The 21832-nt window shown below is 37.9% G+C and overlaps 1 protein-coding gene across 1 annotated transcript in view; it reads left to right on the forward strand.

Moving 5' to 3' along the window:
• ndrg2 (NDRG family member 2) overlaps positions 1 to 21832 on the forward strand; it is a 292176-nt gene that overhangs the window by 199988 nt on the left and 70356 nt on the right. Inside the window, exons 4-5 of the mRNA XM_039745196.1 lie at positions 13240 to 13345; positions 17706 to 17826. Of these exons, the coding sequence (XP_039601130.1) occupies positions 13240 to 13345; positions 17706 to 17826 (227 nt within the window). The remainder of the gene's footprint in view (positions 1 to 13239; positions 13346 to 17705; positions 17827 to 21832) is intronic.

The raw sequence follows: 21832 nt of genomic DNA on the forward strand, positions 1-21832 counted from the left end.
AGAGATGCCTTATAAAGGACATACTGTGAGCAAAATATCGCAGTATTTTTTTTTTGGTGTGGAGGGAATAAGCTACCTTAGTAATACATTTAATTATTTTTGTTTGCTTTTTTACTTTCTCGTATATACGAAGTATAGGGAAAGTATTGTAATCGTCCAAAAATTTGATGTTGAGATTTGTAGACCTCCTTGACTTTCTCATATACGAAGTATAGGGAAAGTATTGGAATCCTCCAAAAATTCCATTTGAAATTTTGATGAATCTCTATGTTTGAGACCTCACTGAGTCCGAAAATACCATTTTTGGAATTATGTTCATGGTGTCTATCTGTGTGTCTGTCTGTGTGTGTGTGTAAACACAATAACTTGAGTACATTTTCACTGAGGTCAACCAAATTTTGCTTGCAAGTATTTGGTACAAAACAAAGATTTCTATTAACTTTTGGGCTTTATCTGCTAACCGGAAGTATTAGTTTGCCTGAACACATACTCAATTTTTTTTTTATTCTTGCAGCTGCAGGGTCCGATTTATTCAATTTTACTTTTATAATAATTGTTCAATATATTGTTAATTTGATTTGCTGTTGATGGTTCTTTAATGTACATAGTATAAAAATATAATCATTGTCTTGCGTTTTACTCCTGAAATATTCATCCATCCCCATATCTTAGTATACGAGAAAGTCTAGGGGAGACCCCTTCCGATTTTTTTTTTTTTGTAAGTAACGCAAGTATTTTTACTTCAATAAAATAAGTATCTCATTAGGTTACTCGTTACTTTAAAAAGTAGTCTGGCTATGGAACGTATATTACCTTTCAGTTGTTATCCCAACACTGCTGGCTGATAATTGCATGCATAAGCAGGAGTAGAGGTGCTCCTAATAAGTAGCGTAGTGTCCTTTTATTAAAGCTGAAGGAGTGGCATCTACAGTAGATGTTGAAGGTGGAAGTAAGAGGGACTACTGGGGCAGAAGAAAGTGATGAATTGTTTCCTTCAGGTCCCGCTCATACACAGATACTCACACATGGCCAGTTTTGAGTCTCCAAATAACCTAACCTGCTCATCTTTGGAGATGTGGGAGCAACATCAGACAAGTGGAGAACATGCAAAGTCGACACATGCTGAGTGTATGAGGTAGCAATACTAATCAATGTGTCACCATGCGAACCTAAAACCAACTAGAGTGCAGCAGACTGTGACCTCATCCAGGGTTTTTACCAGCTTAGTGCCTGATGCTCTAAGGATAGACTTGCATCTGAAAGGAGTCTGAAGTAGAATAAGATGGACTGAAAATGTTAGATTATGTTTCTAGTGTTACATTTCAGCCAGGATTACTTCTCTGGCTAGGGTTCAAATTCCTGTTTTATGTCTTTGTTGTTCATTTTTCATTTATTTGTATAATGTATGTTAATATTGGGGCGGAACGGTGGCGCTGCTGCCTCGCAGTTAGGAGACCCGGGTTCGCTTCTCGGGTCCTCCCTGCGTGGAGTTTGCATGATCTCCCTGCATCTGCGTGCGTTTCCTCTGGGCGCTCCAGTTTCCTCCCACAGTCCAAAGACATGCAGGTTAGGTGGATTGGCGATTCTAAATTGGCCCTAGTGTGTGTGCTTGGTGTGTGGGTGTGTTTGTGTGTGTCCTGCGGTGGGTTGACACCCTGCCTGGGATTGGTTCCTGCCTTGTGCCCTGGGATTGGCTCCAGCAGACCCCCGGATGGATGTTAATATTGCTTTTCTTTATGATTTGCATTATTCTTTACATTTTTCAAATCTCCCTTCATTCCTTTGTTATATGCCTAGTATTTTGTGTTTGGCTCGCCAAGAGGCAGAGCCACCTGCCCATCACCACAAGGGATTGTCCTCAGCCTTATAAAGTTGGGGTCAACCCACAGGCCTTTGCCATTCATTTGAATGTGATTGGAAGTTGGTGAGTGTTTCGTTGTGATTATTTCTGAGCTTTTGACCCTTTTGCTCTGTTTTGTGAGCTGTATTTTGATGTTGTTTGCCTTGGATTGCCTTAACTGGCAAGTCCTTTATGTTCTTCACTGATGTTCGGGCTATTACAGAGCATTATAAATATCCTTTGTTTGCCCTTTTTATTAGCATGGGGTGGATGGTAATATTCCCCTGTATTAGGCATTTTTGAATGATTTTGGGACTTTGTGCTTGGCATTGCTCGAGTTTCATAACAGCTAGGTATATATTACTAAGCATAAAAACAAAATACTCTTTATTTATTTTATCAGCTTTGAACCTGCATATTTCATTACGGGTCTCTGCAGATCTGGCATGCAGTTCAGGAACAGAATTACAGACAGGATGCCAGTCTAATGCACAGTGCACTTATGCACCCCACACCATAACTCAGTTAACTGGAGAAATTAGAGTAAACCCACATTTGCAAATTGAGAACACACAAAGTTCACAGAGGCTATGGCCGGGTGTGGAAGTGTGTGGCAGCAGCACTCTCCATGGCAGTACAACAGTGTAACATCCATCCATCTGTCTTCCAAGCAGCTAATCCATTTCACAGTGACAGAGGCTGATGCCTATCCCTGCAACATTAGCAGTAAGATGAAAAACAACACTGGGCAAGATACCAGTCTATTACAGCTATGCACAAACCTGCACTCCATCAATAACAAAGTACATAACCCAACAGTGGTTAACATTCTGAATCATATTAGCCATGGTTTCTAATTTGATTACGGACTTAATGATCTTCCATGGTCATAATGTTAGTCATGTAATGCTTTGCCTGCATTAACCCATGAAAGCAAAGCTCATTTTTACTTAAGATGCATGATGCCGCAGTGGGTAGCGCTGGGTTCGCTTCCTGGGTCCTCCCTGCGTGGAGTTTGCATGTTCTCCCCATGTCTGTGTGGGTTTCCTCCGGTTTCCTCCCACAGTCCAAAGACATGCAGGTTAAGTGCATTGGAGATTCTAAATTGTCCCTAGGGTGTGCTTGGTGTGTGGGTGTGTGTGTGTGCCTGTGCACCCTGCCTGGGGTTTGTTTCCTGCCTTGCGCCCTGTGTTGGCTGGGATTGGCTCCAGCAGACCCCCGTGACCCTGTAGTTAGGATATAGCGGGTTGGATAATGGATGGATGGAAGATGCATTATGCTTCAAGAGCATTTTCAAAAAAGCATTTCTATTAACAAAAAAAAGAAACCAAAACTGGAGGCTTGTTTTCTAGGATTGTGTGTGTGTCCCATTTTCAGAGATGATATTCACGAGTGGGTGGCTGAAATGCTGATTCTGCAGCAGTGAGCTGCCTGCACAGAGCAATATGTGTGCATTCCTAATGTATGTGTTGATGACTCTATCTTAATTCTTGTGAACATTTGCTAACAGTTCTGTTATCTTACTGCTGACTGCAAGATTTGTATTATGCTGTGATGTTTCATGGTTGTTTCTATCCTGGAGCACATTATAAAACAGTACAACTCTCAAGCAGCCTATTCTACTAAATGGTAATCTGTTGCTTTTATTATTTTCATATATTTGGCAAGATTGGTCACATGAATAATGTGTCTTTTTCTCCAATATTGTCATGATGTTAAGTGCATTTGTCACAAATACTTCAAAATGTATAATTTTTGATGATTACTTTGCTTTTTTAATATTCATCATTTAATGTCTTGTGATTATGATTAAGGTATTTCTTTTTGACATTCTCTTGCAAAATTGTTTTTTTAACTTTTTATTGAATTTACTAAAAGCAAGTAACATTCCATACAAGCAAGTCAAACTTGACAGAACTAAGTTCAAATCAATCCCATGCATGGGAAAGAGAGCAAGGCCAACAGCCAGAATAGGAAAAAAAGAAGGGGGAGAAAATCCTTTTCCCCAATTTAAAAACTTATTCTGAAGTATTATTGATTAGATCCTGCCAGGTTTTTAAAAAGTTTTGAACAGATCCTCTAAGTGAGAGTTTGATTTTTCCCATTTTATACAGTAAACACTGTAACATCATTTACCCACTGACTAAAAAGAGGAGAGTTAGGATTCTTCCAGTTGAGCAAGATACGTCTACGTGCCAATAGTTTAGTAAAGGCAATTACAGTTTGTTTTTCCTTCTTCACTTGCCCATCTGGGAGTCCACCAAGCAGCCGTTGTTAGTGGATTAGGACTGATTGTGACACCAAGGCTGTCTGATAGGCATTTAGAGATTTTGGTCCAGAATGATGTCAATTTGGTGCAGGCCCAAAACATGTGGCCCCGTGAGGCTGGAGCTCAATTGCAACATTCGCAGGTTAGATCAGCTGTGGAAACATTTTGGACAACTTTGAATAAGACAGATAGATGATTTTAAGTTGAATAGTTGTATGCTTAACACATATGGAGCTCGAGTGAATTCTCTGCATTGCTACCTTCCACTCCTTTTCTGAAATGTTGAGTGAGAGGTCATTTTCCTACCTCTGGGAATACTCTGGGAACTTTGAAAAGGAGGGACTGTAAAATATTTTTATGTATTATTGAAATGCTGTGTGAGTCCTCAAGACTGTTCAATTTTTCTTCCGGAGTAGAGGTAGGTGGGAGGTTTGTGGTATTGGGCAAGGTTTTGTTTTGCAAAGTTTCTAATCTGAAGGTAGTGAAATAAATGTGTTGATAGAAAGTTACATTTGGAGTGTAATTATTCGCAGGATGCAAGTATCAAGGTATGCTATTGACACAAGCAGTTTAATTTCATTTAATTGTCAAACATCCATGAGTACCTAATAAACAAAACAGTACACAAAATAAAAAAATCTTTACTAATATTATATAATATTATATAACAAATTACAACCATTCATGAAAATCAATTCAGTGGCCCACGTCCAGATCAGCAGTCCCACTGATGTACAGTCACTATATGTAGCAGAAGGCTGCAGTAGACACCGTAGTTTACATGGTAGCCGCAACAGCGCAGTTCGGACAATGTAAGTGTTTCTTCAGGGCTTCAAACACCTTTGTAATGCTTTTGGGGATATGGCTGAATGCAATGACCATAAATACAGTGAAAACTATTTTGACACTTTACATATTGGAGTGGTAAAAGTCAAGCTCACAAGTTTAAACAATTTTAATTTCAAATTTTAGAAGTGACCAGCGAAGGTAGAACCAATTGGCCTGCTTAATGTAGACCTCAGGTTGAAAGGCTTAACACTAGAATTACCAGAGCCTACGAAAAAATAGATGTAGATCTGTCCCACCTTATATAAGCCCGATTTCCAAAATATCAAATAAACACTTTCACAAAAGGTACAAATATAACATAGCAAGTGTGGTTCTATTCAAGAATATAACTGCAGAGAAAGAACCCGCGTTAGGTATCAACTGTTGACTGGTAGTCAAAACTTCACGGGTTCGATACCGGACGAGTCCGTTTTGAGAAGTGAGCTGCTCTTATTCTTACTATTTTAGAATAAAAACATGCATTTCATTTCAGTCTGTAACAGCCGGTGTAAATGTATGATACTTGTAAAGTTAAGCTTTGTTTTTTTTTTTTATTCAGTTTTATTCTCTCAGCCGTGTTCACGATCATAACCCCCCACCCATCTGACAATGCTGTTTTCACATAAAGATGTGCTATAGCTCTGCACTCTACTTATGACTTTACGCTGTAGGAAGTAAGTAAATAAATTAAGGTAAATAATATTTGATCTGGCTTTTATGTAAGCAACATAGTGAAAAGTCAAGCAAAATGACCCTTAACCCACCCAACCCCCCCATCTGACACTTCTGTTTTCACATAAAGATGCGCTATAGCTGTGCAGTGTACTTGTGACTTTACGCTGTAAAGAAGTAAGTAAATAAACCAAGTAAATGAGTAAATAACATTTGATCTGGCTCTTATATAGAAAGTACAGCGACGGCAGCTTCCACCTGCAGCTATAGACTCTTCACTATGCAAGCGACTCTCCAGTGTTTAGATCTGGACGGTGCATGTGCCTAAAACATTAACATTTATATGTTACTTACATCTTGCCTGAAGAAGGGGCCTGAGTTGCCTCGAAAGCTTGCATATTATAATCTTTTTAGTTAGCCAATGAAAGGGGTCATTTTGCTTGACTTTTCACTATGTTGCTTACATAAAAGCCAGATCAAATATTATTTACCTTAATTTATTTACTTACTTTCTACAGCGTAAAGTCATAAGTAGAGTGCAGAGCTATAGCACATCTTTATGTGAAAACAGCATTGTCAGATGGGTGAGGGGTTATGATCGTGAACACGGCTGAGAGAATAAAACTGAATAAAAAAAAAAACAAAGCTTAACTTTACAAGTATCATACATTTACACCGGCTGTTACAGACTGAAATCAAATGTATGTTTTTATTCTAAAATAGTAATAATACATGCAGCTCACTTCTCAAAACGGACTCGTCTGGGATCGAACCCGTGAAGTTTTGATTACCAGTCAACAGATTATACGGTTGCACCACCGAAGCGATTGTAGTAAATACGTGTCGATGCTGCACCTTGACGCGGGTTCTTTTTCTGCATATATTCTTGAATAGAAACACACTTGTGTTATATTTCTACCTTTTGTGAAAGTGTTTATTTGATATTTGGAAATCAGGCTTAACAGTTCATGTCTATATTTTGTCAATTATTACTTAAACATGAAAATGTTTCTGTTTTAATGATGTGTTTACTGTACATAGATTGTTGTAGACACGGAACACACATATGATATGCATGTGTTCCAAATAATGATATAGTATTTATAAAAGGTGTGATTTTGCTTGACTTCTCACTCTGTACAACTCCAAGCAACTGAAACGCAGGTAAACAGACTTGAGCTGAGAAAACTGTGCGCCGGCGGAGGATGTGAAAGCAGGCTGCTTATCAACATATTTACAGGACAAAAGAAGCTGATGGAGAGGTGCGAAGCAATTTAAGGTGGGACGGATCTACGAGTTTTTTCGTAGGCTCTGGTAATTCTAGTGTTAAACAAAAGTCAAAATACAGGGCACATATGATTAAGTGAAAGTTCATAATACTTCTGAATCATTCATCTACACATACAGAAACTGACAAAAGAAGATAATAATAAAAGGTAATTGGAGACAAACAGAGTTCCTTCTCCAGTATTTGGTGAATCACAAGAGCAGAGTCTTATAGTTCCTATTTTCTTCACTGAGCCCACCCAGAGTAACTGCTCCCAATTTGTAAATCCAATATACCTCTCTTCTCAACAGGAGATTGTAGTAATCTGCACTTTTGATGTGTGGTTTGAGAATCAATAATAAGGTACTGCAGCTCTGCTTCTAGGGCATTGAGGTTTGAGCAATTGCCATCACTTTTTGCTGTCTGCTCTCCCACCCTTCAGCATCACTGTTGTAAAATTTAATGTAAAAACACTTTTTATATATGTGTGCTTTTGTACATCTTTTATTTTATGACATGTAGATTTCAATTTTGAGGTTTATGCTTCATTTAGATTTTGTTTTGAAAAATTTGATTTTGTTAACATCTTGATTTTCTTTGTTTACATGATGCCATTGTGATAAGCCACATAACCACTATCAATTGTGATCTTATAATTTTGACAGTATAATTTCGCAACAGCTTTATTATGTGTAATCCCTTGGCAAATACACTACATCTTGATTCTCTTTATTATCCGAGTAGGCTCTAGCATTAAGTTTATTTTCATTTTGCTTTTGACTCCTTGCCCTTTGATTCCTGGTAGCCTGATTATTTTTGATCTCCCAGTTTTGACCCTTTGTTGTCCCTGACTACAGTTCTGTGTAAGTAATCATCTACTGGTCTTTTTGCTACTTAAAATAATCCTCAGACACAGCAGCTGAGACCAAGGCAAGCCCTAACAGCTGCGTGTCACTCCTGCTTATCCTTTTTTATCTAAAAGTCTCAGCCCTCTTTCTGAAATCCCGTCAGGGCTTATCAAAGGGTGTATTAATGTGCCCTGCTGCCAATCAAGCATTTATCCCCACCCAGCTGTGAGGCAATCACAGACAGCTGGCACCCTGCCCCACCCACTTGCTAAAGTGCTGTCTGCCAGCTGTTACAAAATGTTTTTATCACAAACCCAGGAACAGCCACCATAACATACTTTGAAATCTATTCTCAGAGACCCCCTCAGTTTTAAATCTGAAACTGTCAGGGAGTCCATATGATTTATTAAGGGGTCCCAAACTCTCGAGGATAACACTCCATTTCAAATCTTGCCTGTAATGAATTGACATTCCAACATGGACTGGCTTCTGCCTTGAGCCTAGTGCTGGCTCTGGAACCCCGTGACCCTTAACTGGTTAAATTGCCCAAAGATGACTTGCAATATCAAGTTCCATAACAATGTTTTTTATGTATATAATTTGTATTTGACTGATTACATAATTTATGTTGGGTGAAGCAGGGGGTCAGATATTGGTATTGAAGGGCATTCTTGTGTTTTAAAGTCCACTGTACCACCCACAAACGGCACACTATCTGCTGTTCCATTCTCCATCTGATAGCAGAGGTGGGTGACTTGAATGACATGACTTGATTTGAGTCTTAAATTTAGTGACTTAGGACTTGCTTACCAATATTTTAAGAAAAGAATTGGCTTAGACTTACTTGCTGATGACGTGTGACTTGACTTGGGCTTAAGATAAACGACTTATGAATTCTCATGTTATATCACCACAGTTATTCATGTTTTAAATTACACTCCTTTAATTTCCATTACGTTAATATACTTTTCATGCTTTATACCCGCAAAAGCCATCAGGACTAATCAGCATGTTGCAGTGGAGGGATCAGCGCCGAGGATTTTTGGTTATTATCAATTTAATGCAAAGAATGGAAAGACAGTCTGAAATATTGGTGGGTCAAAAATCATTAACATGACAATAACATCTTTAAACTTTATCTGTCATTTCAAAGTTCATAAAGACAGTTAGGCTTTCTAGAGAGATGGACCCAAATATAGTAATTGTTGAGTCATTGATCCAAGTACTGCAATGTACCATTTTAGTCTGTTAACAGTTCTTGTTTCATACTGACACTGCTTCTTCATAACTCTGATCCACGCTTTACTGTGCTGATTCAAGTCACCCACTGTCCATGGGAATCAAGTCTGATGCACAGTCCACTTGTTTTTCCCATCTCTGTGAACTGCCAATTCAAACGTGGGTCTGTATTGCCACCAAGCCACACAAAAAGATGCTGCAGAGAGCATCACTAGTTCTTTATTATCTAGAAAGTGATGTCCCATAAATGTTGTTTCCTGAATGCTATGCAAGGCTGCTGTTATGGCCAAAGGTCACAGTATGCTTCTGTAGCTCACAGGTTTTTACAGAAGGGTCAAGACTTTGCAGCAGGCCTATTCAATGGTAGCCCCATGTGGCCCAGAAGCAACCTCCAATTGACCCAGCCCGTACGTCCCGCCAGGGCTCCAGACTGCAACTAAAATGGTCTCAAATGCAACCAAAAATAGGTTTTTGGTGATTATCATTTCTACTTAGTTCGCCAGTGGTGAATGACATCATTGAAACTTTAAACTGATTATATTGTAACAGATGCAAAAGGCTGTTTTATTATTTTTAAGCGGATGTGCCATTAACATATGTGTCGGTATGGGCTCCCCCTTGCATATCCCAGAAGTGAATAGGCTAGTTTATATCCCGCGCTGGATGCGAGGGAGTCATGGTGAAAATGACGTCAGACTTGGAGACATGTGCCCAGGAAAATATTTCTAAGTACACGGCACTGCTGATGGGACGCCCTTGAATTTCAACAAGAGGCTGGTTACGCTTGTGCTAGAATAATAAACAAAGGGCTGAACATGACGCAACCGATGATCAAAACAAAAGGTTAGGCATGCAAAACATTTGCAATTAATCTGCCCATCCTATAAGTTCCCTGTTATGAATATATCTGTGCCCCGTGAAGTTCAGTTGTCCCTTCTGATTTGATGCGGCACACTAAGGTGTGTTGTTACCGATCTTGTATTTGTGCATCTTTGCATACCGTTTCTCTTTTGCTTTAACTTATACTCCATGCAAAATGCCGGCCTATCTATCAGTAAACACATACGAGCAGTTGCCTGCCCGCTGTTTCTGTATTTTAAGGTTCATGGTGTATTACAGTCGTTTTACTAGGGTGCTCTGTGATTGATGGCAGACAGTAAACTTTAAAACTAAAATGGTATGAAAAATGCTACATTGTTAGTTGTTATTTCAGTCGTTTTGGCGTGCACACAATATGTTCTATTACCAATAAATTCTTCAACGGAATCTCATCAACAAACAAACATGGAAAATAAGATTTAGTAAAAAAATAATAGTAATAATTATAATTAATAATTCATTACTTGACACCAAAGAACTCTGTACAAAGACGGGTTAAAGACAAATCATTAAAACAAATGTACCAATCCATTTTCACACCATACGTGGTGCTTTGGTCCTAAACATTTACTCAGGTAGTTTTTTTTCTGGGGAATGGGGGGACGATTTTAACAGGAAAGGCGTTGTTGTGGAACTCAGATTGAAAATTCCTCCGTCATATGAGTCATTAAAACCGTGTGAATAAAATAGTTTAAGTTCTATGAAAAAAAATCCCTTGCCTGTTATGACCACCCATTTAAATTTGGGGAGGATCAAATATTTCTAAAGGGAAACCAATGTTAGTGTTTCTACTGTGCACTTTTTTGAATTTATGCACTTTGAGATGTCCCTGGGTCAGATGACAGCAAAATGTTTATTTTTTTATTTCAAAAGTGGAAAAAAGTATTGCTACTACCTCAAATTCTGTTTGGTTATACCTTTTTTGTTGTTGTTTTTTTTTTTTAAATATATTTTTGATGTACCTGTGTGAGATGTGACCAAATGTAAAAGGGAAACAATGAATAAACATGACTTGCTTTTAAATACATTCATTTGTGTTGATTTAAAATTTGTCATTACCTGCTGCTTACCGCCCAGCTACATTTCTTGGTTTGAAATTCTGGCCCCACTGAAATTGTAATTGAATAGCCTTGCTTTACAGTATGCTGTCTAAGTTGTGAACAACATCATTTAGATCAGCAGTACTCAGCCATGCCCTACTCAGGAGCCACAAGGACAAAAAAAAATAATTTTACAAGAGCTGCAATCCAAACACATCCCTTTCCTCCCTGAAACCATTATACATTTGAGAATAAGAATAATATACGATGGACGTTCAAAATGTTTCTGCACTTTTTTTTTAACTCTATTTATTAAGAATTTCAAAAACAAGTGACATCACTTTTCTACATTGTCATCTTCCTTTGCGATGCAGTTTTCCCAGTCACATGACACTCTCAGACTATCGTACTATTCCTCCCATCTTTACCGTTTCTAAAGAAAATATAAAAGTGCGGAAACGTTTTGAACATCCCTCGTATGTTTTTAAGGGATGAAACACATGATGTAATAACTGTAATTTATTAGCACTGCATCTAGAAATTTCAACAGTGTTTCATAATCTTTATTAAATGATTTCCAAGTGTTGATCACAAAGACCATAACAGCCACATACAGCACATTGCAGTTTAACAGCATAACAGACAGCATTGCTGATCATCACGGCCCTTTCACTAGAATTAGCGTGGAAGACATTTTTCCTGAGCAATTCTGTTCTGTTTGAGTCTCACCAGCCTTTCGGGCTGTAGTTGTCCACCCCATTCGGAAAGTCAGTACTGAACTTTGGGTGTTTAGCTTCGTGATGGCATTGCAAATTGGACCAGAAGCAAATTTTGCTTCAGCTGTGTACTTACTATTTTTATTTGGATGTATGAATTAGTTTACTTGCTGTTTTGGCTTCTATGCTGTATCGCCTGAATGTGAGAAGATAACGGAAGGCAAACGCTGATCTGTGAAATGCACAAATCTCTAAAATTTTTGCACCCTTGGTGAGCAGAGCGAGGTACGCAAATTTGATCACATGCTGTTTCATTTATTTTGTTTCTCTGTAAAATCTGTGTGTAAAATGTTAGAAATGTATGTTTACTGTATATTTTCTTTTGTTTTTAATTCACTTGGTGCTCTTGACTGTGTTACTTTAATAAACGGATGTAAAGTTTTGGAAGTAATTAAAGATAAAGCAGCAGTCTGGGACTCTGCATCTTGATTTCAGAAAACCAGGGGTCACCAGAAATGCTAGTTTATTTGTGTCCACATTAGTTATCTTCGCACGAGACCTTAGGCAAATTGTGATTGTGTTTTTCAGGGGTGTAATAGATTGATGTGCGCGAATGAGAAGGAAATGAATTCTTAAAACAATGCTTTTTTATTATTTTTTTTAAGCTACTGGCCTTTGAAGAGCCGCTTGTGGCCAGAGAGTTGTGGGTTGGGTGCCACTATTTTAGATAATGGGAAGGACTGTTTAGATGCCTAAACTAAGTAATATCAGAGTCATGATTGCTTTAACTCTTTAATTCACTGGCCATGTGGATGTGTGAAGAGCTTGCACTCATAATCCATGTGCTGCCTCAGTGTAATATGGCATATTTATTTGACTTGTTTTATGGGAGATATCACCAACTAAAAACAAACATTACACAAGATAAACACTCCTGAAGGTACGCAGTAAAATCTACAGCTCCCATGTCATTACATTGTTGCTTGTTCCTAGACAGATATTAGCAACTGTATTGCTTTTTTTAACATCTTTTTTCCTTTGTAGCTGTCTTCAATATTTCTATACACTTTTTTCATAATAGAGATGATTGTGGAACAGCAGGCCTAAATGTAGCCTACCACTTAATTAATTGAAGGACAGGACCCAACTGTTAGTATCATAAAACAAAAATGCGAAAAAAAAAAAGCAGAAAGTTGTAGTACACAAGTTCACCTGAAACAGTAATCTACTATTATGGGCTGTAACTAAACTGAGTCACATCATTGCTCAGTGCCTGCATCCCGTTACCTCACTGAGTAGATGTTTAGTCATGGAGGGGTGATAATGTGACCACATTGTTCATTACTAAGTGATAAAATCCTGGCAAATGTAACTTTCTGCAAGTGCAATGCATTGTATATGATGGAGGATGGTTAAATATTGTGTTCATTTATAAATAAGAAAAAGTTTGTGAAAAAGTTTTTTTTTATTAAATGAGAGTAGATTTTGTTGCTGCATTGCTCTGAAGCGTTAGTCTTTCAGAGTTTATTGTATTTAAATACAGTGTGTTTTTGATGCAGTGCACTTATGAAGACACTGTGGGAAACTGATGCCAGCTACAAGCAAAATGAAATAATTTTGTCCCATTTCTCATTCTCACAGGAGCACAGCATTGAGACCCCCTATGGTATGATCCACGTAACCATTCATGGCACCCCAAAAAGCCGACGCCCTGCTATTGTGACCTATCATGATGTTGGACTGAACCGTAAGTAGATGTTTATTCTTTTGCTTCATTTGGTCTTTTTATTTTGGCGTGTCATCTTCCGTCAAGAGGTCATGACAGCTGCAGTTTCTCTGAGGTTACTCTACACTACAGAAACTCAGTTGTCTTTGTATCAGTGATTTTTCTTTTCAATCAATCAATCAATCAACATTTATTTATATAGCACATATTCATACAAAAAAATGTAGCTCAAAGTGCTTTACAAAATGAATAGAGAAATAGAAGACACAATAAAAAATAAACATAAGTCAACATTAATTAACATAGAATAAGAGTAAGGTCCGATGGCCAGAAAAAACAAAAAAAAACTCCAAAGGCTGGAGAAAAAAATAAAATCTGTAGGGGTTCCAGACCAAGAGACCGCCCAGTCCCCTCTGGGCAATCTACCTAACATAAGTCAAACAGTCCTCTTTGTATTTAGGGTTTTCATGGAAGGACCTGATGATGATGGTCACGTAGACTTCTGGCTTTCAGTCCATCAATGTTGGTGCATCATGATGCTTTGAGTAGGTGGTGGTTTTGCATTATAGTCTCAATTATGTGCCAAGTTGTCACTATAAGTGAATGTCTGCCATGCACAGATATTAATCCCAAACAAGTTTTTCAACTTTCTAAAATGCTATATTGGAATTTTAAAGGTTCATCACACTCTCTAAGGAACAGCATGTTTTCTAATTTTCGCGATAAATCGAGGAACCGAAAGCTGTTCTCACTCAGGCTAACCTAATTATGTGTTCATTTGGTGGATTTATCTCACTTGATGTATTTCAGTAAAAAATGTCCTGTAGTGAAAAAAAAAAAGTGTCATCCATAACGGTGTTTACCCTTTATCAGCAAGCTTTGACTTTTTCATGATTAGAAGCTGACAGAGCTGATGGAAATGCATGGCTTTAACATCACTTTATTATAAATTAAAGGAATACTCTAACCAAAAATACATATTTTTATGTGCTACTTACCACAGGTAGTTTATAGTTATCACAGATACAAATTTTCAATCTTATGTTTTAGTGCAGAACCCAGATAACAAAGTTTCTGATATAGTAGATGTTGCCCAGCACTGGACAATGGTAAACAATAACAAAGCATCTGTGAAAAAATCTCATGTTACTCGTTACACATAAATCACATGTCAACTCATCCAGTCTTATCCTCACATCCTTATCCTTATCCCAAAAACACATATTTTTCCTAATATATTGTTAAATAAACCACCTCTGTTAAACGCTCTCGTAAACAAAAATGGAATGCATTCAAATGCATATGAGCAATCAAACGACCATCCTCCTGTCATTACATTTATATACGTGTTATACACGAGTTCACATGATTTATTGATACCACGTGAAGTGCAGTTTTAGCCAATAAATAAGCTGTTACTTGCCTGGACTTTTGACCAATGGGGCTGGGAGGAGGTAGGGCTCAATTCAAATGCTCAGGTGTGTTATTGTTCACAAGAGAACTTTCTGAAGATGGTTTATTTAAGGATGTTTTAGAAAAACAACATGTAACTATCCATTAATGTAGTAATCCTCTGTGATGCCAAGACAGGGCTCCAGACTGCAACTAAAATGGTCACAAATGCAATCAAAAATGGGCTTTGCCAATTATCATTTCTCCTTAGTTTGCCAGTGGTGAATGAACACATTGAAACTTTGAACTAATTATATTGCGACAGATGCAAAATGCCGGACAGCTAAAATTCTTCAAAATGCATTTTTAAAGGTTGCAGAAAGTTTTCTTCATCACTTTAATGTCTACTGTGACCTTCTGTTCCATCCACTGGGGGGCAGTCATTTCCACTGATGGAGCAGCGCTGCCTTCTTGCCTGTAACTGTAGCAGCTATTAACAGTTTGTGTTTTCACAATCAAGGGGATATCAGAGAGACCACTAAGGAATGGAAAGTTGTGGTTTCTGCAGCACATTGGGCTGCAATCACTTGCTCAGCTTAAAAATGTGGTGCCAGGATAACAATCAGATCTCAGGCAGACTGAAAAGTCAGTGAGTAGTACCAATGCAGGCATTAAACTTCAGAATATCCAACTCACAGGTCCAAGTCTCACCAGCTTTAGAGACAACCTTCAATTGCATGTTGAGAAAACAGTGGATGTTACAGTCATGCAATTGCAACGCTGGTTTGAAAATATGAGGGGTAATACACAGCAAGGAAACTCACATGGGTCTGGGGTCACTTAGTGCTTCTCAGTCTTCTATCATGATTAATGGCCAGATGATTTAACCACTTTTGGAAAAAATAAGATTGACACTTTATTGAACTGGTATCAATAAGTCTTGTTGAAGAATGCATGAGATGTTAAGTTGGTACAAATGGAATGGAGAATACAAAAAATTTTGATTAAAGGCCAATTCTCAGACAAGTCTTACAACATCTTTATTTGACAGATTTGCACAATATTCTGCATCTTGTTAAGATCATGCAAGTTTTGCGTATTTCAGCAGCTCATTGTGAACATGGCTTTTCAGTACAGAACAGAATTAAACCGAAAGTGCGAAACTCACTCAGTGTCTCAACCTTGGAGGATTTAGTCAGGATCAGCACAGAAAGCCCATCACTTGAGCAGTTACCTGAGTCAATTGCTGGCTTACTTCAATCAAGACTAAAAAAATTACATTGGATGACCTTCTGACGCTGACATTCTAATGGTCAGTGACACAGACTCAAAGCCTGAGCAAAAGTACTGTACATAGTTTGAAAGTGACCCAAATCATCAAGACAAACATAAAGGCACAAGGGAAGGAGGTATTGCACAGGAGAAAGAACAGAATTAGGCATACATTCATGGAGGTTAGAAAAGCAAGAGAGTGAAAGATTAACATTTTACACATCTGATTATTTGGCTCCTACAATAAAGCTATTGGCTCCTAATTTTTTTTTCTTTTAGGAGTCACTGGCTCCTTGAAATAAATTTTTGTCTGGAGCGCTGCAAGATTAGACTGAAAATCTTTGTTGCTCGATGACCTGGGTCAACCCAAGGTTCATTTATTTTAAGGCAAAGTAGTTTTCACAGACGTGGTGGTGGACATGCTGGCAAGTTAAGTGGCTGAACCCTCAGTTTTCATATGATATATACTATTCATTAGCAATCCTGTTCTTATATGTACCAAGTGACAGTGGCTATCCACTCAGACACTAGCATTTTATGCCTTTCCCTATCTGCAAGAACACAGCGGAGATGCACTATAATGACTTAACAAATGCAGGTGCTGATGTCATAATGTGTAATATGGGAGTCTCCTGCACCAGCAAATGAAGGTCTACGCGATCGTGATTACATATATGTATGAGAGTCCATGTATGGTTGTTTTGGAGTAGCATTCAAGGCGCATTTACGTATGCACGTTTACGATATGATTGTAGTTTGTAAAGGGTAAATTGAGTAGAAATGTGCATACACCAGGTTGTATAAATCACATTTTTTATGGCGTATGTATATTGTCTTCCATGCACATGTTTATAAATGAAACCCCAGATGTAGAAAGCTGAAACAGAGAGATGCACACAGACTCAAGGCTGTCATGGCTGCCAAATCTACATCTGTTGAATGAATGGGGTGAATACTTACATGATCAGTTATATTGTGTTTTATATTTGTAATTAATTTATACCTTGTTGCGGTGATCTGTTTTCCCTTTGATGTTAAAGAGTCTCTTTTCTGTTGATCGGTGTCAAAAAGGCCAAATTAAATCCTTTGTAGTTCAATATTGTATAACCATTAAAATGTGAAAACTTCCAAGCGGGTGAATACTTTTGATGGGCACTGTATCTTATATGAATTAACCCCTGGGTGCCCAAGGAAATATCTAGAAAATTCTGCTAGAATTGAACCTTTCTGTACACCTAGCCAAGCACTGCCTGGGAAATCCCTCAGGTGAAGCTCCAAGACTGTGCTTGTACACAGTTTGACCGTTAACAGGTCGAGAAGGTACAAAAGTGAGTAGATTTGTGACAGGAAACAGTGATTTGTGTACTACAACTGTATAGAAATTCTCCAGGATTTGCATCGCTCCTTTCTCTGCCCAAAATCCATTGCAAACAAGAGAAAGCCAAACCACATTCAAAGTGCACATTTTTCTATCCACCCACTGTCACCATTTTGAGGTCAGAAGTTTATTTGAGTACTTTCATGAGAATGGCTGTTTGTTTCAGGCAGATAAAATATTACTTTGTTTACTTTTATTACAGCATTCATAAAGACTTAATTCTTTACTCATTTTATGCATTACTCTCAACAGGAAACTATTACTATTTTGGACTATATTTTTATAAAATACTAGGTAAAAAAATGAACCTAATTGTTCTTGTTTCTATTTTATCTGCAGATAAGAACTGTTTTGAAGCCCTGTTTAAGTATGAAGAAATGTATGAAATTACCAAAAACTTTCTGGTATGCCACATTGATGCCCCAGGACAGGAAGAGGGGGCTGCAGCATTCCCGTCTGGGTATGTTATTTTTTTATTATGTTTATTTTTAATATTACAACATGTTGAAAAGGGGGGTATGGAAAGGAACAGATGATTCAACAAGGAAATTTGTCTCATGCTGTGACTTACATAGTATTAAGCGTATTGTATGTTTGACATTGCCAAAGCTTAGATTTCAATGGACAGCAGACTAACAATAATTTACAAAACTGTATAACATTGGATGCATGCTGACACTTAGTTCAGTGTTTTCAGACATGGAGCGTGTTTAATTTTTGTTTATTCATTTCATCAAATAAATAGATAAGAATACAAGCCATGAAATAACCTCTCTCACTGTTTTCTTAAAATTATTCATCAATTTGGGTCTCACAAAATACTTCTCAGTTGTAAGACAGATGAGTCTGAAAATTTTATATACAATACAATACAATTTATTTTTGCATAGCCCAAAATCACACAAGAAGTGCCACAATGGGCTTTAACAGGCCCTGCCTCTTGACAGACCCCCAGCCTTGACTCTCTAAGAAGACAAGGAAAGAAAACCCAAAAAATTCTTGTAGGGAAAAAATGGAAGAAACCTTGGGAAAGGCAGTTCAAAGAGAGACCCCTTTCCAGGTAGGTTGGACATGCAGTGGGTGTCAAAAAGAAGGAGGTCAATACAATACAATACACAGAACAGAATAAATATGAAAATAAACAAATCAAATATGTGTACTGTTTACTCTGTTTCAGAGATCTTTAGAAAAAGTTAACTTTCCTAAAAAATCTTCTTGAAGGATTAAAATATTCCAAATAACCAATGAAGTTAGTCCACTGGGAGCTGTCTCTTGCAGACAGACAGACAGACATGGCAACAACCATACGTGCTTTGGAATTTTCAAGAAACACCTCAGTCAGTGAAAACAATATTATTTATAAACGTTAATTTTATTTGACAGCTGTTCATTTACTGGCCTTGGTGCTAAAGATAGGAACTTAATATTTCATTATTATTGTAGACTTAAAAATATCACCAGATATGCTGTACACAAAGTTAAGCATAATGTCTGTAAAATATGGATGGAAATAACTCATCATACACTGATAATTTGGTATTTTTTTTAATTATCACATGCGCATTTCTAGAGGCACTTGTATTTAACATAACTGAATAATGTGACCTATGGAATTTGTGAGCAATCATTGATGAAACTTTTATTTTAATATGTTAAGTAATAACAATGCAGTATATTAAGAGAGTATGTGATAGGAAGGCGCCTTTGTGGAGGTCATCCTCCAATCCCACAGCAATGTAAAAGATATATATATATATAAATAGCATCTTAATTAGCCGACATACAGTATTCACTTGAGTGAGGGATGAACACAAAGAAAAGTAAAAACTACAAGCAGTAGCAAACCAAAGTCCCGCTAACATTTTTCTGCCTAAATAAGGCTTGAACCTCTGTGTGCCAAGTAGGATGGCTCCTTCACATGCTCATACAATTAATTATTCATGGAATGACCACACAGCAGAGGACTCAACAAATGTATTTAAGTTGTTCATGAAGCTAGCTTCCTCTCAAACCGCACATATTTTCTTTATTTCAAAAGTGCAAACAATGATCTGAATGCACCTCAACATTAAAGAACTGGAGCTCTGTGATAACACAACCCATATTGCACAGGTCTGCATATCCTTGAGTACAAACAGCCTTTGTATCTGAAATGGCACTGCTATTAATGCCATGCTTGGTCAGAAGCCATTCCAAAACTAAACAAAAATAAGCTGCACAAAATCACTTAAACTGTGATTGCCTTCCACTTGCCCTAAGAAGAGCAGGCTAGACCTCCCTGGGGTTCATGGTACCTCTGCATACGTGATTAAGCATGCGTCTCTGAGGCAGCACCAAATCTGAAGGACATCAGAGTCCTGTATGTCCATTTTCTGTGTGCTCTGCAATGGCCAGGGGTTTTACAGCCACCATTATACAGAGTTGTGGCAGGTGTATACACATTTGAAAACTCCCAACAGCGAGTTTCTATCTCCAGTATTCTTGATGCTTCAGAACCTTGCCATCATGAAGTGAATTGTGCAGGTTTCATAATGGAGTCATGCAATTGTCACTCCTGCAATTAAGTCTTAATAACACGGCATCCCTCACACATGAGCTGTGAGGTTTGTATTTGTGTGATTGTGTACGGTAATGGACTGCTGTCCAGAGTTGGGCCCTGCCTTTAATCCACTGTAATGGGAGTAGACTTCATTTCGTTACAACATTTTATGGAAAACACTGAAGATATATTAGATATATTAAATAAATGCTGTGAATGTAAATGTAACGGCTCTGCCTAAAGGAATAATGACAGTCCTAGAGGAGATGTCACACTCCCGATAGAGCACTGTAGCCTACTGGGAATGGGAAAGACGGCGAAAAATTTCTACAGTCTAATGGAACTTTTTGTACATTTGATTCTGAAAGACATCACTATTCTCAATCATCTATAAATTAAAATGTTCCTTTGAATAATATTTTATATACAGTATGCTGTTTAATGCAGTTGCTTATTGGAGTGGCATTATTAGGCACATTCAGATACTGTAATATACAAAAAGTAGTTTTTGTTATCATCATGTCTATCTGACAGAATGAAAAAAACTTGTGGAACTTATTTTTTAAGAAAGTTTCCTGACAATTCTTGTTGAGATATCTTGAATAGAGTGTACTATATACATTACTGAAATTTGAAAACTCTGATTTAGAAAGCACTTTCAGATAGGATCATACTCCGCTGGGCCCTTGAGCAAGGCCCTTAACTTTAGCCTTAAAATTGCTGAAGGAACGCTGTGCAATGGCTGACCCTGCGCTCTAACTTCCAAAGGTCACACAAAAAGAAAATTTCTCCTTTGGGATTAATAAAGTTTACCATAATTGGCAAGTTTTCAAAATCGTCTGTCTTAAAACAAAGAAAAATCCTGCATGAGCTCAATTCCTGATTAATTTACTCTTCAAATTGTACCTTATGAGAGGTCATTTGAGCTTGTATATTTTGTACATTTTCCTCTTTTTCACTTCTGTTAGTTGCACCAGACTGAAACACAGATCCCCAGTATGAGTTGTTAAAACTTGAGCAGAGTCACGCATGCAACAGGGAAAACATAAGTTGCTAGACCAAACCTCAGTTACACCATCTTAGTTTTCTTTCTGCTTGAAGTTGTGCCTGGTAAGTTAAATGATCGTTGTGATCAGGAGCACCCATGAGCCCCAGACTCCAGACACAAATGCATAAACACAGTCAAAGGTACAAATAAAGTACATTTTATTACACGATAATACCTTTTCAGGTTTTTATTCATAATTCAATAGTCTCTCTGCACATTCACTCCTCCAGGCAAGTCTTGTTCCCTATCTCACGACTCCAACTTTCCGAATGATTGTGAGGCAGCTACTTTTATGCATGACCTGGGAGTATTTCCTGTGTCAGAATTCTGCATAATGTAGGATAGCCATTCCCTGCAGCACCCACCACTGGCACTCCTGGAACACAACAGGGCTACCCCCATGGGACTACAATTCCCAATATGCCCTGCAAGTGTGGCTCTGAGTACGCTGGCCCAGGAATGCTGACACCCAGCATGCCACACATTCATGAAATCTGATTAATTTACTTTTTAAATTTACCTTACAAGATGTTATTTAAGTTTGTATATTTTGTGCATTTTCCTCTTTTACACTTCTGATAGCTGAACCCCACCAGGAGGCCAGTTCATCCACATTGGCGTCCACTACACCATAAAGTAAAGAATGGAAGTGAGGAAAAAGAAGTCACCTAACTTATCTTGCATATAAATTAATAGAGATGAAAAGAGCTCCCTAGGCATGTTGGCTGTAACCCGCATACACTGTACACTGTACTCACTAATACATTAGAACATTAGAACACTCTAGACGAGAACAGGCCATTCAGCCCAAAGCTCGCCAGTCTTATCCACTTATTTCCTTCAAGAAAACAAGTCGAGTTTTGAAAGTCCCTGACGTCT

The sequence above is a fragment of the Polypterus senegalus genome, chromosome 1, assembly GCF_016835505.1.
Source record: "Polypterus senegalus isolate Bchr_013 chromosome 1, ASM1683550v1, whole genome shotgun sequence".
Lineage (NCBI taxonomy): Eukaryota > Metazoa > Chordata > Cladistia > Polypteriformes > Polypteridae > Polypterus > Polypterus senegalus.